Consider the following 16065-nt stretch of genomic DNA (forward strand, 5'->3'; position numbering starts at 1 on the left):
ATTTTATAGCAAAAGTTCTTATAGCAAGATAATTGCCTTCAAATACAGGGGAGCGTGCTCGGGGAGTTACATGCATGAGGTACAACTCTATTACAAGATAAATCCAAAGGTCTCACATGCAACTAGCTGTAGATGGAAAAATGTGTAACTAGCTGCTTGTGGGGCCCACCGTGATATGCGTATATAATCCAATCCATTTAACAGGTTGCCCCATCATGAAATAGGATAGCCGAAAAAATCATGCTGATTCAATCATCATGTGAGCCACATGATAGTGAACAATGGGCAACCACCCAACAAGATTGAAATTTGCGTGGTGGCTCACTTGATGGTTGGATTGGCATTATTTTGGGGGCATCCTGCTTTCATTACAGGGCAACCATGTTAGACCGGTTAGATGCCATCGTACACCACTGTGGGTCCCAAACCCCAACTATTTGCATTTACAACTAGTTGTGGATGAGACCTTCCCATATCTAGCAACACAACCAGATGCATCTAGGAAATGGTCATGGCAGGCCTCAATGTGATAATTTGAGAGTTTTTCAGAACTTGTTAGTTTGTGTTTTGTTTCTATTGGATATGTATGCCAATTTGTACTATTAAATTAATAGACGAATAATTTGCTGTGTGGTTACATCCTTTTGTAGTGCAAGTCTTCCAAAATCTGACACATGATAATGTTGGTTTCAGTGATCACTAGTTATGTTAGTTCGAGATTCTTTGTAATAAAATAGCCATGATCATCGTATATTCGTCCACACATCGTGGTCTTCGAATATTGGTTTTGGAGTGTGACTCATTTGGGGACAAAAACCGGTCTGACTCTGTTGATTGGGATTTTGGATCAGAAATAAATATTGCACCAGGGATCGAGTTCATTTCCATTCATCCGTAAGACATTCATAAAGCATTCTCATCATCATGCTATGTGCACATAAGAGAGATAAGATCACATGTGGTTAGAAAGCCTTTATTATTATTATTATTATTATTATTATTTGGGTTCTTATTATATTTCAGGTTATGATTTACCACAAACCCTTAATTACATCTCTTTAGAATACCCTTGATTCTAAGGTAAAATACAATACGGTGACAAAATAGTGATAAATATTTCTATGGTGACAAAATGGTGATATTTAATAGAATGCAAGAAATACATGATATGCAAGGATGCGTGCAATATGATTGTTTTGTGACAATCTTGGGATCATCTGTGCAATCTATAGTTTGGGCTCTGTGACCTTATCACATGGTGAGACATCAAGGTAAGAACCCTTTATTAGTGTTCTCCTTTCCAATATGAATCCATGATAACAGAAGGGATTCAGGGTAAGGGAATGTACGCTTGTCATGTGTAAATCTCCTAGACAGGGAGTATATCACTATGTCTGTATTGGAGAACGCGTTGTCCATGTGTTAAAAGAAGAGTGTTAAAGCATTATGTTGGATATGGCATGTGGGAAGTATCCACTTATCCATACTAGAGTGGAGAATAGGTAGTATCTCTCTTCATGGTCTATTTAAATCACCATGGTAGTGACTGTAGAGATGGAGTCGATGCACTTACTATTGAATGCTATGAGATAGCGTAGAAATAAGCAATTAATCTAATAAAGAGTGAAGAGTGTAGGCCATATGAGGGATGGTGCGACCCTCTAGGGGTTAGCGTGACCACAACAGATGTTCGGGCAGCATCTCAACTGCAAAAGGAGTTTAAAGGAGGCTGGCGCGGCCTTTTGTCTTGGAGTCCAATGTTGGCATGACTTCTCCCCGAGTTCTGCCTAGGGAAAGCCACGCTAGCCCTCAAGGAGCTTAGAATGATTTGAGGTGAAGTCCTAAATGAAGGTGCCAATGGGGTATTTATAGACTTCCTTGGTTCCTTGATGATGATGTGGCGCTCTCTCATTAGTTGATGGCCGTGCCACATGGCAATTGCACCCTTAAAGGTGGCATGGGGACGACGTGGCAAGAACTGGGCTCAGGTCAGTCCACGTAGTAGGGCGAAGGAGCATACTTGGCCCTCAGGCCGTGCCTTGGGTCGAGCTTCCTCAAACATGGGCCGCGCCTTGGGTCCGTGCTTCCTCAAACATGAGTTGCGCCTTCTTTCATTTTTACCTTTCCATTTACTCAAGTTATTTTTTTTGTAAATAAGAACGTACCCCCCATTCGAATCCAATAAAAATACTAAGAAAATAAAATTCCCAACAATAAGAAATCCAATTTTCTAGATCAAGAACAAATCTCCACTTCTTTTTTTTTCTTCAAAGTTTCAAAAACTTGAACTTTTAAATAAAATGGTTTTCCTCAAATCTTAACACAACTTATAATTTTTGTTACATCAAAACAATGCTAAAACATTGAAGACCAGTAGAAAAATGCTTTCAAATCATGATTTACCTTTTATGGTATTTTTCCGATCCCAACAGACTCAGTTATGACTTCGCTGATGCTTGGTCAACTCAGTATCAGATGATATTTAAAACCATGCTGCATTTAGATAAGATCCCTGCTGTGTCTAGTCGTGACATTAGGAGTAAAATCCTACTCTCCCACTCACATGTATATGATATCCTGATCATTCACCAGGTTCGTCACACTGTGTACATATTGAGGCCTAAAAATCAGGCAGGTAAGGTCATCAGGCTGGCTATATGTGGAAGTTGATGGTGAAATGCTAGCCAGTTTTTCTCTCCCGTCTGCTTTTATCTGCATGCATGTCTTAACCGATGATTAGATTGGCCTGATTTGTGGTCATGACACATATATGGTGGTTGGGACCACCTGATGATGACCTAATCTTGCAGAAATGCAACACATCGACTCATGTAGGTATAGCAGAATTTTTACTTCCATGAGTAGCTGTTGCACATCTCTTTGAATACTCTTAAAATTGGGTTTGTTAATGTGAATTACTTGTGTATCATATGCAGTGTGGCCACTGACTGCGGCAGGGATCGAACCCAAGTTCAGCATCCCGCAATCTGCCAAGGTTGATGAAGTCGTGTTGCTAAATGCCTTCGTGGGCAGTGTTTTTTCGGACTATTTTTGGTACGTGAAGCAACTTCATCCATGTGTGCAACTAATTTCCCTCTTATTCTACCATCCCAAAAAAGAGTTTTACTCATTCTTGCAATGATAATGTGAAACAGGGCCCTATCTGTGGTTTGGACGTCACCGTTAGTTTCGACATTAGGCATGTCACTGACCATACCGCTCGCGATGGTTGCAGACATTGTCATCCACGGCCGCCATTATTCTGCACTATATATCTTTGGGTCAGCTCAGGTAGTTAAATATGTTCAATCCTATGTAGATATGTGCATAAAACAACTACAATGTAATACAATGACAACGATGTAGTATTTTAGTGCGGAACACCCATAGAGAACTTTTGTTATAGGTCAATCTCATTACCATCACCAATCAGATGGTGGTGGAAACTAGGCCTCACAGAAGGTCAGTATTGATAATTCTGGAAAGTGAGCCCCACATGCCATGCATGGTGATTTCCACCAAGGTCCACTTTCCCTCACCAACTGGACAGCTATAAGATCCACTATTACTGAAGGTTCGCTGTGGGTGTTCCACTCCATGCTGATATTTTCCTTTAATACAGTGGTCCACATGCTAAGGGTGCATTTGGGTGTATGGCCATGTTGCATTGACAGGGTCCTGTACTGTGCACAGTTCACCGGGCATTAATGGCGGCACAGAAGACAGAACCTTTGCCTGTGCTGGCTTCAGTTTTCTGGCTTCTTCCTGCCAAAAATCACAAGTTACAAAAGAATGGGACCCATCCAACCATGATTCATGCATAACATTGGGAAGCAGGAACATCCAAAATGCAATCTGCATTTACGGGATTTCCAAACAGCTCCCACCTATGCAAAAAATGGCTGCATTCTTATTACAGAATCCATCTAAATAAGGCACTCAGTAAATTGAAAGCACCTGATAACAGTTTCCGTCTTTTGTTCAGGTTTTTGCAGGATTTGTCATCGCCAACCTCTCTGATCAGTGCTTGTCTAAGATGGGCTTTTCTACTTCTAACTCAATTGTCTATAGCCTTTACTGAGAAATTGTTCAAAAGAAGGAAATGTAGTAGATCTCTAGCTGAAGTAGTTTCATGTAGATGTTTGCTAACTCCGCATTGCCCATGGACAATGCAAGCACACATGCTATCATGGCACGCTTGTGTGAGATCCGAGTTTTCCATTAGGTGGCCACACTAATTACATCACTCATCAGGTGGTCCACAATTTACAAAATAACAGACGGCTAAAACTTATTTTCTAGCCACCTGCTTGTTTTCTAAACTAGCCTACTTGAGGAGTGAAATGACCTAATTTTAGGGTAGAAGATCTAAGCAATGCGGCCCACCTGATAGAAAGCTCGGATCACATACGTTTTGGCATGTAGATGGGTGTGGCTCTGCGGGCATGTGGCTTACCAAATGCAGTCTCTTTTATGTAATGCTAAACTCTTGCTGTAGAATAGGCAATATAACGTGTAAAATTTGTTTTAACATGCATTCTACTTCTAACATAAGACTTATTGAGGCTTGCTAAGTCCATACCAGCATTCGCTTGTGTTGCAATGTGATTTGTGTGTGAGATCTGAGCTTTCTGTTAGGTGACTACATTGTTTCGATCTTCCGGCAGAAAAATCCAGCCATTTCACACCTCAGGTGGGCCACAGCATATCAGAACAAATGAATTGCTAGAAAAAAAGTCAAAAGAGTTTTAACCCGTCAATTTACCTTGTGTTGCGGTTGCGGCCCACCCGAAGGGTGAAATTGTATGATTCTTTAGTCAGAGGATTTAAGCACTATTCCCAACCTTATGTTTGTTGTTTATGTCTTAAATTTGTCAATAACAGGGTCTATCAATGCCATCGACAGACCACTTGATGCCATCAAGCAGATGTTGATGCCATTGACAGGTGCTCGATCACATCGGAAAAATCCATGTTGGTTGTTGGAATGTTTTAATGTCGTTACTCGATGACATCGAAGTAAGTTTGATGGCATCGACAGACCCTCAATGGGTTGTCGATACCATCGAAGGTCCCATTGTGCCCACATGCAGAGTTGCATAAGTGTGGGATTTGTTTTATATTCCAGTTGTGATACTTTATATATCGGGTGTAATCGGGATTTGGGATGAGAGTTGTTTTAGGGCTTTTTAATTTATTCCTAAGGGTTTCAAGGATATAGCTAGGGCTTGTGAAGTAGATTTGAGGCTTGTTCAAATCGGTAATACTTTATCCCTTGTAATTTTCGCTTTCATAGTTCATTACTCATCGCTTTGTGCCGTGTTTTTTTTCCCGCAAGGGTTTTCCATATAAAATTCAGCTTGTTCTTATTTGGACTTGGTTGTGCAATTGCGAGTACTTTGCTTGATTTGTCTCTGGGTGATTTGACGGTTCCCCAACAATGTTAAGCTCAAATCTCACACACGTGTTTCATATTTGCATTTGAACAATGATCCAAACTGTTTATATGATTTACCCGACGATTCCCTTGTTCACCATTACACTGAGGGGATTGGTTTTTTGAGCAGGGGAATCGCAAAAGTGCATCCAAAAACACATCTAAAAAAGTTGGCTGCCTCAAAATGACATTTAGGCATCAAAACCCTTTGGAGGGTGTGTTCAAATGGGCCCTTGGTCTTTGAGAGCTGTTTGACAAGCATTTGAATGCCAACCATGTATAGAAAATATAGGGGCTGGCAATGTAAACTGAGAGATGCAGAAGATTTTCTGTGTATTTGAGACAACCCAATAAGGTTGAATATATAGAGATTATAACCATCTATACAAGGAAAGTAGTAAACGCAGAATCCCCTACCTATAAAAATAAGATATACAAGGTAACAAGATATACAAGGTATGTGAGGTGTCTAACATCCCCCCTCAAACTAATGCTGGTCATCGATAAGTAATAGTTTGCCAATAAGAAACGAGTGACGTGCAGAAGTGACGTGCAGACGTGAGGGACTTGGTGAGAATGTTAGCAATCTGATCATGGGATGCCACATGTAGAAGAGAAATGAGCCCAGACTGAAATTTCTCACGAATAAAGTGACAATCAACTTCAATATGCTTCGTTCGTTCATGAAAAACTGGGTTAGAGGCGATCTGAATGGCACTGAGATTATCGACATGGAGTGGAGTAGGATTCTGTAGAGGAATGCCTTAAGTTTGAAATAAGTCCACGTAACTAGACAAGCTCACTACACGCAGCGGACATCGCCCGATACTCGGCTTCTGTACTCGATTTGGAAACAGTGACCTGCTTCTTACACTTCCAAGAGATGAGAGAAGTGCCGAGAAAAACACAGTAGCCAGTGGTAGATCTTCGCGTGAGAGCACATCCGGCCTAATCAGCATCCGAATAAGCACGAAGGTCTAGAGTCGCCGTGGAGGAGAAGAACAGAGATCGATCTAGAGTTCCACAAAGGTACCGTAGGATGCGCAACACCGCAGTCATATGAAGAGTCCGAGGAGCAGAAACAAACTGACTGACGACTTGGAAAGCGTAGGCAATATCAGGGCGAGTCATAGTTAAGTAAACCAGACTCCTAACCAGACGGCGGTATAAATCGGGCTGTGCAAGTAGATCACCATCATCACGACCATAGTGAACGTTAAGTTCTAAAGGAGTCTGAACCATCTTCTGATCCGTCAATGATGATAAGGCGAGAAGATCCTTAGTATATTTACGCTGGCTGACCAGAATCATACGATTGGAACGTGAAAATTCAAGTTCAAGGAAATATGTTAGATGGCTGAGGTCTTTCATCTTGAATGATGATTGCAGAACTTCCTTTAAAGCCGAAATGCCAGTAGCATCGCTACCAGTCAGGTGTAGGTCGTCAACATATAAGAGAACAATGATACTTCCGTGATCAGTGGTGCGCAAAAATAAGGATGGGTCATGATCACTTTGAGTAAAGCCAACACCCGTAATAACATCGTGAAAGCATTGGAACCATGCCCGCGGTGCCTGTTTGAGGCCGTACAGGGCTTTCTTTAGGCGACATACCTTATTGTCAGGAATTAAAGAGTCAGGAGGAGGTTTCAAATATACGGTTTCTTGGAGGTCTTCATGAAGAAAGGCATTTTTCACATCCATCTGAGAGAGTGGCCATGAGCGAACAAAAGATATAGCCAAAAGAGTACGAACAGTTTTCATTTTGGCCACAGGAGCGAAAGTCTCATCGTAATCAATTCCGTATTCCTGTTTGTATCCCTGAGCGACAAGTCAAGCCTTGTATCGATCCAATGATCCATCAGACTTGAGCTTTACAGAATAAATCCATTTGCTACCAATTAGCTGTTGGTCAGCGGGTCAAGGGACAATCTCTCACGTATAGTTATCATCCAATGCCGCAAGTTCTTCTGCCATAGCCTTCTTCCAACAACCATGAGTGCCTGCCTGAGAATATGAAGTAGGAACAGAAATAGTATCCAGAGTAGTATTCATGGCAGATATAGAGCATATCAAGCGATCAGGCGCTCGAAGTTCACGAGCAGAACGACGTATCGAGGTAGGTTCAGGATCCGCAACAGGTACAATAGGTTCGGGTTGAGTAATAGGTGGTGGATCTGTATGTGGTCGACGTGAGTATACCTGCAATGGACGAGGGAGAGTATTCGAGGCAAACGGAATTTCAGGAAAGGTGGTTAGACTAGAAGAGTTTGGAGTGTGTAGGAGGAGGAAGAGATGAATGAAAGGTAATATGTTCAAGAAAAACAACATGTCGTGAAACCCGAACACGACGAGAAACAGGATCATAACATCGAAAACCCCTTTGAGTTTCCCCAAATCCCAGGTACATACATTTGACCGATTTTGGAGATAGTTTATTACGTTCATAACAAATACAACCAAACACACGGAGTGTGGAATATGCAGGAGGTAAGCTGGTGAGAACAAAGTAGGAAGATTTACCATTCAGAACTTTGGTTGGCATCCGGTTAATCAAGTAGAATGAATGTAACATGGCTTCCGCCCAGAAAGAACGAGGAACACTTATAACTGTCATCAGAGTGTTGGCAGTTTCAATAATATGACGATTTTTCCGTTCAGCCACCCCGTTTTGTTGTGGAGTATCAGAACAAGTGGTCCGATGAATAAACCCATGACCTTGAAGAAATGTACGAAATTCGGTTGAGAGATATTCTCCCCCTGAGTCAGAGCGGAGAGTTTGAACTGGAACCCGAAACTGAGTCTCCACCGTAGAGTGAAATAACTTGAATTTTTCAAAAACCTGTGACTTTGATTGCAGAAAGTAAATCCAAGTGTACCGTGTGAAATCATCAATGAATATAACATAGTATCGTAACCTAGAGAGAGATAATTGGTGATGGACCCCAAACATCTGTATGCACAAGTTCAAACATAGAAGATGATTTTGTAGTACTTAAAGAAAAAGGAATACACTTACTTTTTGAAAGACAATAGGAAGAACAAGAATAATTCAAATCATTTTTATTAAGAGAAATATTCCCTAACATACCAAATGAAATTAACTGAAGTAACCGATCCGAATGTGGATGACCCAGGCGAAAGTGCCACGGTTTCCACATTTTATTTGCTAAAGTAATATCTGATGAAGATGGAGAAAAGAAACAACGAGCCGGAGTGACAGATGGATCAAAGTCAAGCACGTATAGACAACCATGCCGCCTACCCTTCCCAAGTACCTTCCCCATTGCCAGATCCTGCACAAAACTATAGTTGGGAAGAAATATGACTAAGTAGTTACTGGAAGTGAGTTGACCAACTGAAATTAAATTGGATGAGAGGTTAGGGACATGAAACACATCACGAAGAGTGAACTGGCGATGAGTAGAAGGAGAGAAAGTCAATGATCCAACGGACTAAATAGGTAGTCTAGTGCTATCCGCAGTAGAAATAGCCTAATTGCCGGTATTGGGACGAATGTCATGAAGATGGGATACATCACCGGTCATATGATTGGAAGCACCCGAATTGAAGAACCATATAAAAGATGGGGATATACCTGACATACCGGCGGCAGAAAGGGCCTGAATAATTTGTTGGAGCATCGCAAGAGTCAATGGAGATGAAAGACCTTCAGCAGAAGTAGTAGATGCAGACTCACTAACAGATGGCTCGGAAGAAAGAGCACGACCACGGCCACGGCCACGGCCACCACGTCCACGGCTGAAAGAAGATGCATAGGCTCGTGTACGGCAGTCCTCAATACCATGACCAGTTCGTCGACAATAAGCACACCATTCCTTGCATTGAGTGACAACATGACCCACCTTGTTGCACCCGCGATAAGTCAAGGGAGAGGAACCAGAACCACGTGTTGGTGGAGTTGTGGACACGGCAAGCACCATATCAGATGAGCCCGGAGTTGAGAGAACTTTCAATCGTTGTTCTTCAGCCAATAAATCATTAATAACTGAATTCAATGAAGGAGTAGGCCTACGGTTCAAGAGAGCAACCCGACAATGCTCAAATTCTGGATGTAGCTTCATAAGGAATTGACGAACATGCGCACTCTCGCGCATAGTTTGGAATATTTTAAAGTCATGAGGAAATGTTGAATCTATCATAGCCATCTCTGTCCAAATTGTGACAATTTTGGAGTAAAATGATTGAATACTGTCGTTACCCTGAGTAAGGGTAACAAGATACTGTTTCAGACGGTATAACTGGGCCGCATTACTCTGTTGATAAATCGACTGGAGATGTTCCCACATCGCCTTAGCAGTGCGATGAGGCATGAGTCCAACAGCAATGGACCGATCGACCGAATCGAGAATCCAGGTAATAATCCGTCCATTGTTTATTTCCCAATCATCTAATTTGGCTGCATCTGTGGGGATAGTAACAGATCCATCCAGTAGTCCCCACAAACCATGACCCTTGAGGAAGTTCTTAAAATGGATGACCCATAGAAAATAGTTGGTACCATCAAAACTACAACGTGGGGCTTCTGTACGTGATGAGTCCTTATCCATTGATTGATCTGAAATAATGGAATACATAGAAGAAAGTTTTGAAAGTTTCAGATGTACCGTACAGCAAGGAATCGGAACAGAGAGTGCTGAATCCGGATCTGGAACAGAAGGTGGCTGGATCTGGATCTAGATGAGCAGAAGTTGAATTTGGATGAATAGGATCTGGACGAGCAGAGTGCGTCGGATCCGAATCTGGATTTGGACGAACAGAGGCCAAGTAGGGGCTGGCCGGACGAGCAAGGGCTGGCTGGACGAGCAAGGATGAACAGAGGAGTAGAGGGACAGAGGCGCAGAGGTGAGTAGAGGCGAGTAGGGACGACCGGACGACGCAGCAGGGTCGGACGAGCAGATCTGAAGCAGAGGGGTCGCAGGACAACGCAACAGGGACAACCGGACGATGCAGGAGAGGTCGAATGAGCAGGAACAATGACTGAACGCAGCAGGGATGGCCGGACGATGCAGCAGGGGCGGTCAGACAACGTGGGAGAGGCGGCCGGACGACGCAGGGGCGGTCGGATGAGCAGAGGCACTTGCCAGACGCAACAGAGGTGATGAACGGACGACGCAGGGACGGTTTCGGATTAACTTGGCTTTGATACCATGTAAACTGAGAGATGCAGAAGATTTTCTGTGTATTTGAGATAACCCAATGGGGTTGAATATATAGAGATTACAACCATCTATACAAGGAAAGTAGTAAACGCAGAATCCCCTACCTATAGAAACAAGATATACAAGGTATGTGAAGTGTCTAACAGGCAAGACCCCTTCCTGCAATGAAAACAGAAAACTTGTGAAAGAAAACTTACAGATATTAGTATTATTCTTTATATGTATTGGTCATAGCTACTAAGTTCATCAAAGTTGGTGAATACACAATGTGAGGTTTGCTCGTATACATCTTGATGTATCACAATATGATACGTCAGGACTATATATGTTAGATCTAGGATAGTTCTCAGTGATCCAATCTGTTTAAAAGATGGGCCTCACTGTCAATGGAGAATACCTGATAGTTGGAATACCCAGGACTTTAGTTATTTAACCTTTTGTTTGATTACAGACTGTCTCTGGGACTACTGCTTTTTTGGGCTATTGATTTGAATGCCTATGAATTTTCAATCTTGCAGATTTTTGAGAAAGATTCTTTCATCTTGTATTTTGTCGCATCAACAGTTTTGGTCATTGAAAACAACCCTAGATATAGTTCTAGTGTATAACGTTAATACATCAAGATGCATTCGACAAAACCTCACGGTGTTTATAGAGTGGGAAAAGCTATTTAACTTCTTGATTAGTCTCATACCAATGTGGCAGATTTCCTCTTTCCTGATGTTGTTTGGATGTTTGTAGCTTTCTAAGCTATACATGAGTTAATACTTGAAACTAGAGAAAGAGAGAACACTTAAGATAGGCTTAAGGCACGTTATAGTGTCGCTATCTTTAAAGGCATGTTTGATTTTCTAAAGTAAATGTAAATGTATTGTAAATGGGTAATAATTATTTTATTTGGTAATTACCTCATCGTTCCCTAGGGTTGATTTGGCTGCTACTTTTTTTAACCTTAAAATTGAGGATGCTGCCAAATACATATGGGCCCACCGTGATTTATGTGGATTATCCACACTGTTCATCTGTTATGTCGATTGAATTTAGGACATGAGCCAAAAATGAGGCAGATTCAAAGTTCAAGTGGACCACACCATAGGAAAAAGGGAATCGAACACCCACCGTTAAAAACTTCTTGGGGCTACTATTTACTTTGGTGTGGGCCACTTGAATGTTGGATATGCTTCATTTTCCAGCTCGTGCCTTAAAATGCTCTGGTAAAATGAATGGACAATGCTGATATGTCATATACATCACAATAAAGCTCACAAATTTAAGCCAGTCCTTTTGGGTAGTTTATCGATGCAGAAATACATGTCTATTTTCAAACAGAGTAAAATTGTGATAATTGATTATTTACATGACATTTACATTGAATTTGGAAAATCAAACAAGCTCTAAGGCAATATTCACACCTTACTGGTACCAGTTTGCAAAAGGGTTGCAACAAATTCGCCTACACGATATGATAAGCCTCCTCTCTTGAACCAGAGAAATGTGAGCTTCAGCATGTAAAACTAAAAAAACTGCATCTCGGACACACTTCTACATTGTACATTCGTAACTTATTTATTTTTCATAATTTACACATTGACTTTTATTACATCGTTATTACTTTTGCAAATCACATTGAAATTTCTAGTATTTTTGCAAATTTTCGAAATGACTCGAAACAAGAAGTTGGTGGAGAGAGTAAATTGTAGTTGATTGTCAAATAACCCATGGTTGGAATTTATAAACATAGAAGGGACTCCGAGTCATTTCCATGAAAAAGCATATGCTCTTTCACGGTGTATTTTCATTTAATTCCATACTTTCATCACCATTTGAATACAAAAATCATAAAAATGTATCATAGTCATTCACTGATGAGTTATCAACAATCACAACAAAAAAAAAAAACAAAATCATTCATTCTATTTTGAACTACAACAAATATCTTGAATGTGATATTTTCTGTCCCAAATACTAGTGAGTTACCTATAAATCCTTTACAATTGTTCCTTGAGTTAGCTTGAGAAGCATTTCTCCCACTGGTGTGACCCATTGGAGTTTTTTGATCGAGCTAATCTTTTTCATGTGCTTTTCTAATAAGGTTTCTCACCCGATGAACGGAGTGGATTTACATTTGCAGTATGGCGGGCGCCACGAACTTGGGTGTTTTAGGCACAAAACATTGCTGCAGCCGATTCGTTCCTACATTGAGGGGCCTGTTTGTTAACTCTTAAAAATAGCACTTAATGCGGAATTGAGAAAATTTAGCTAAGCGCCCTTTGTTAAATCTGAAATCCGAAGTCTGAATCTAAAGTCTGAATTTGAAATCTGAATCTGGAGTCTTCATAAGTGGGAAAAACTAATAATGAATCTACTCAACCTGTCAGTATCCAATCCGGCGGAAATAGGCTGACTACTCCCTTGCCACCAGCCAATGGCTGATGGTCGGTCCTATGTGGCCCCACCATGATGTATGTGTTTCATCCATGCTGTCCATCTATATTTCTAGATTATTTTATAGTATGAGACTAAAAGTGAGGTATATCGCACTCTCAAGTGGACCACATGCAGGAAAACAATGTTGAATGAACGCCGACCATTAAAAATTTTGGGGGCCATAAAAGTTTTGGATCAAGCTGATCTTTGTTTTTTTCCATTCATCTAGGTCTATATGACCTAATCAACATATTGGATGTCAAATAAACAGTACATTGGGCCTTAGGAGAATTTTAATGGTGGATATCCAATCACTATTGTTTTCTTGTGGTGTGGTCCACCTGAGATTTATATTCCTCTCATTTTTGGTATCAAGCCTAAAATGCTCTTTAAAAATTGGATGAATGGAATGGATGAAACACATACATCATGGTGGACTCAAAGAAGTGCCCCCATGTTAAAAGCTGAGATGTGTACAACGAAGGGAGAAAATCTCTCTCACGAAGGATCACAGGATAAATTTCAACATAAAATCGTGGAGCGCTTTCTTTCTTATGCGTTAAGAAACACTTGGAATATTTTCCAAATTCTGCATTAAGTACAAAAATTCAACAAACTACCGTCTGAAATATTTGAAATATATTAATTTGACACATTTACCCATATGAAACAATTGTGATTGAATCCCTATCTTTAAAAACTCTATCAATTTCACTGAAATGTTTATTTGTCATCCAACCTATTGAAAATGTCACAAATAGCTAGATGAAGAGATGACATAAATATCAGTATGATCCAAAGCTTTTGTGGCCCAAAAGAATTTTTAAATGGTTAATCGCCATTGTTTTCTATACAAAGATCCATCTAAGATTTGAAGCTGATATATTTTTTTGATCATGCCCTAAAATAAGCTTACAATATGGATGGATGGTACGGATGTAGTCACATATATCACAATAGGCCTTAGGTGTGAGCCAAATTTCATGGAAAAGCCTTTCCCAGAAAGTCCAACGCTGAAAATCTAGGTGGGGTCTACCATGATGTTTGTGTGAAATCCACCTTGTCCATCCATTTTGTGAGATCATTTTAGGACAGCGATAAAAATGAGCTGTATCCAATACTCAAATGGGTCGAAAATATGAGGATTGGACGCCCATAATTAAAATATTCGTGGGGCCACAAAAGTTTTCAGTCATGCTAATATGTGTGGTTTGAATTCATCTCACTAAGAATGACATTATGAATCGTATTGATGGCATGTAAACATCACTGTCGACCCCGGGGAGGTTTCAACGATATGAATTTTTCTACCCACCTTTTCCTTTAGCGCGGCCCACTTAAGTCTTGTATCCTCCAGATTTTTTGTCTTGAGTCTTAAAATGATCTCAAAACACGGATGGACAAATTAAATTTATCACAAACATAAAGGTAGGCTCCACCTAGGATCCTAGCGTGCAGGAACTTCCTGCGAAAGGCATTTTGCATAATTCGCACCCGGGAGGGAATTCGATACTACCCCCACAAAGATCTACCTAAATATGGGCAATTAAGGGCTTTGTGGGGCCTACCATGATATATATGTTTTATCTATACCGTCCATTCATTTTTTCATTTTATTTTAGAAATTAAAACAAAAAACAAGGTAGATATAAGGCTTAAGTGAGCTACACTACAAAAAACTGTGGGAATAAGGTGACTATCATTGAAAACTTCTTGGGGCCACATAAGGCTTTGATCAAGCTAATTTTTGTGTTTTAGCTTCATTCAGGTCTGTATGACCTTATAAAGAGATTTGATAGCAAATAAACTTCATGGTGGACATCAAGAAGGTTTTAACAGTAGTCGTTCCTATCCCACTACTTTATGTGGTGTGGTTGACTTGAGCTTTGGATGCGCATCTTTTTTCGGATCATGCTTTAGAATGATTTTAAAAAAAAAGTTGATAGACGAAGTGGATTTACTACATAAATCATGGTGGGCTTAGAAAAGTGCCCCATGTTAAAAGTTGGGATCTGTATAACGCAAGGGATAAAATCTTTATCGCAAAGGACAATTTTGGATTAAAAAATAATAATCACGAGCGCATTCTTCATTCCTCAGCTAGACTCGAAAATTTTCAGCATTAAATGGTGGAGCGCTTTCCTTCTTCCACGTTAACAAACACCACTAAACATGGAATATTTTTCCAATTACATGTTAAGTGCAAAAATTCAGCGTTAACAAACAGATACTAAGTAATTTTTCATTCAATTCTTTCCGTGACAGGAGTCTGTCTTAATGGTGAATGCGGAATGCGTTCCATAAATTTTTCTATATAAAAAAAACATTGCTTCCAAAATTATCCCTTTTCAAGTTACTACAAAAAAAAATTTCTCTTTAAATTATTTGCGCAATACAAAACTAACTTTTAATAGGTGAAACTTCTTTATGCCTCGCCATGATTTTTGTGTTTGATCCACACCGTCCATCAACTTTTTCATATCATTCTAGAGCATGAGCTCAAAAAATGAAGTACATGTAAAGCTCAAGTGGACCACGCTATAAAAACTAACGGAAATTGAATAAAACTATTGTTGAAACTTTCCTAAAATCCAATGTAATGTTTATTTCTCATATAACCTCTTCATAAAGTCACACATACTTTGATGAAAAAGGAAAAATACAAATTTTAGCATGAACAGGGCCTTTTGTAACCCTGAGAAATTTTCAATGATAGGCACCCAATTTTCACTATTTCCTGCAATGTGACCCACTAGACTCTTATATGTACCTCATTTTTTTATTTTATGCCCCCAAATGATATGAAAAAGTGGATAGACGGTGTGGATAAATCATATACATCACTGTCAACCCCAGAGAGCCACTAACACGGCCCCACCTAGAATCCCTCGGTAGAAACATCCTCTGAAAGCCTTCTGCGTGAAATCCACATCCCATGCAGATTGTGCATTCACGCTGCCTGCCAATGGTGGGGACGGATTGCCACCAGCCTATGGGCTCCAACCATGATGTATGTGT

General features: G+C 40.3%; 1 protein-coding gene across 1 annotated transcript in view; it reads left to right on the forward strand.

The window, feature by feature from the left end:
• Positions 1 to 4081, forward strand: part of LOC131254872 (uncharacterized transporter C405.03c-like) — a 31880-nt gene extending 27799 nt beyond the window's left edge. The window contains exons 6-8 of the mRNA XM_058255572.1: positions 2937 to 3054; positions 3156 to 3291; positions 3986 to 4081. Of these exons, the coding sequence (XP_058111555.1) occupies positions 2937 to 3054; positions 3156 to 3291; positions 3986 to 4081 (350 nt within the window). The remainder of the gene's footprint in view (positions 1 to 2936; positions 3055 to 3155; positions 3292 to 3985) is intronic.
• Positions 4082 to 16065: the final 11984 nt, after the last annotated feature.

Source organism: Magnolia sinica, chromosome 9 (assembly GCF_029962835.1).
Source record: "Magnolia sinica isolate HGM2019 chromosome 9, MsV1, whole genome shotgun sequence".
Lineage (NCBI taxonomy): Eukaryota > Viridiplantae > Streptophyta > Magnoliopsida > Magnoliales > Magnoliaceae > Magnolia > Magnolia sinica.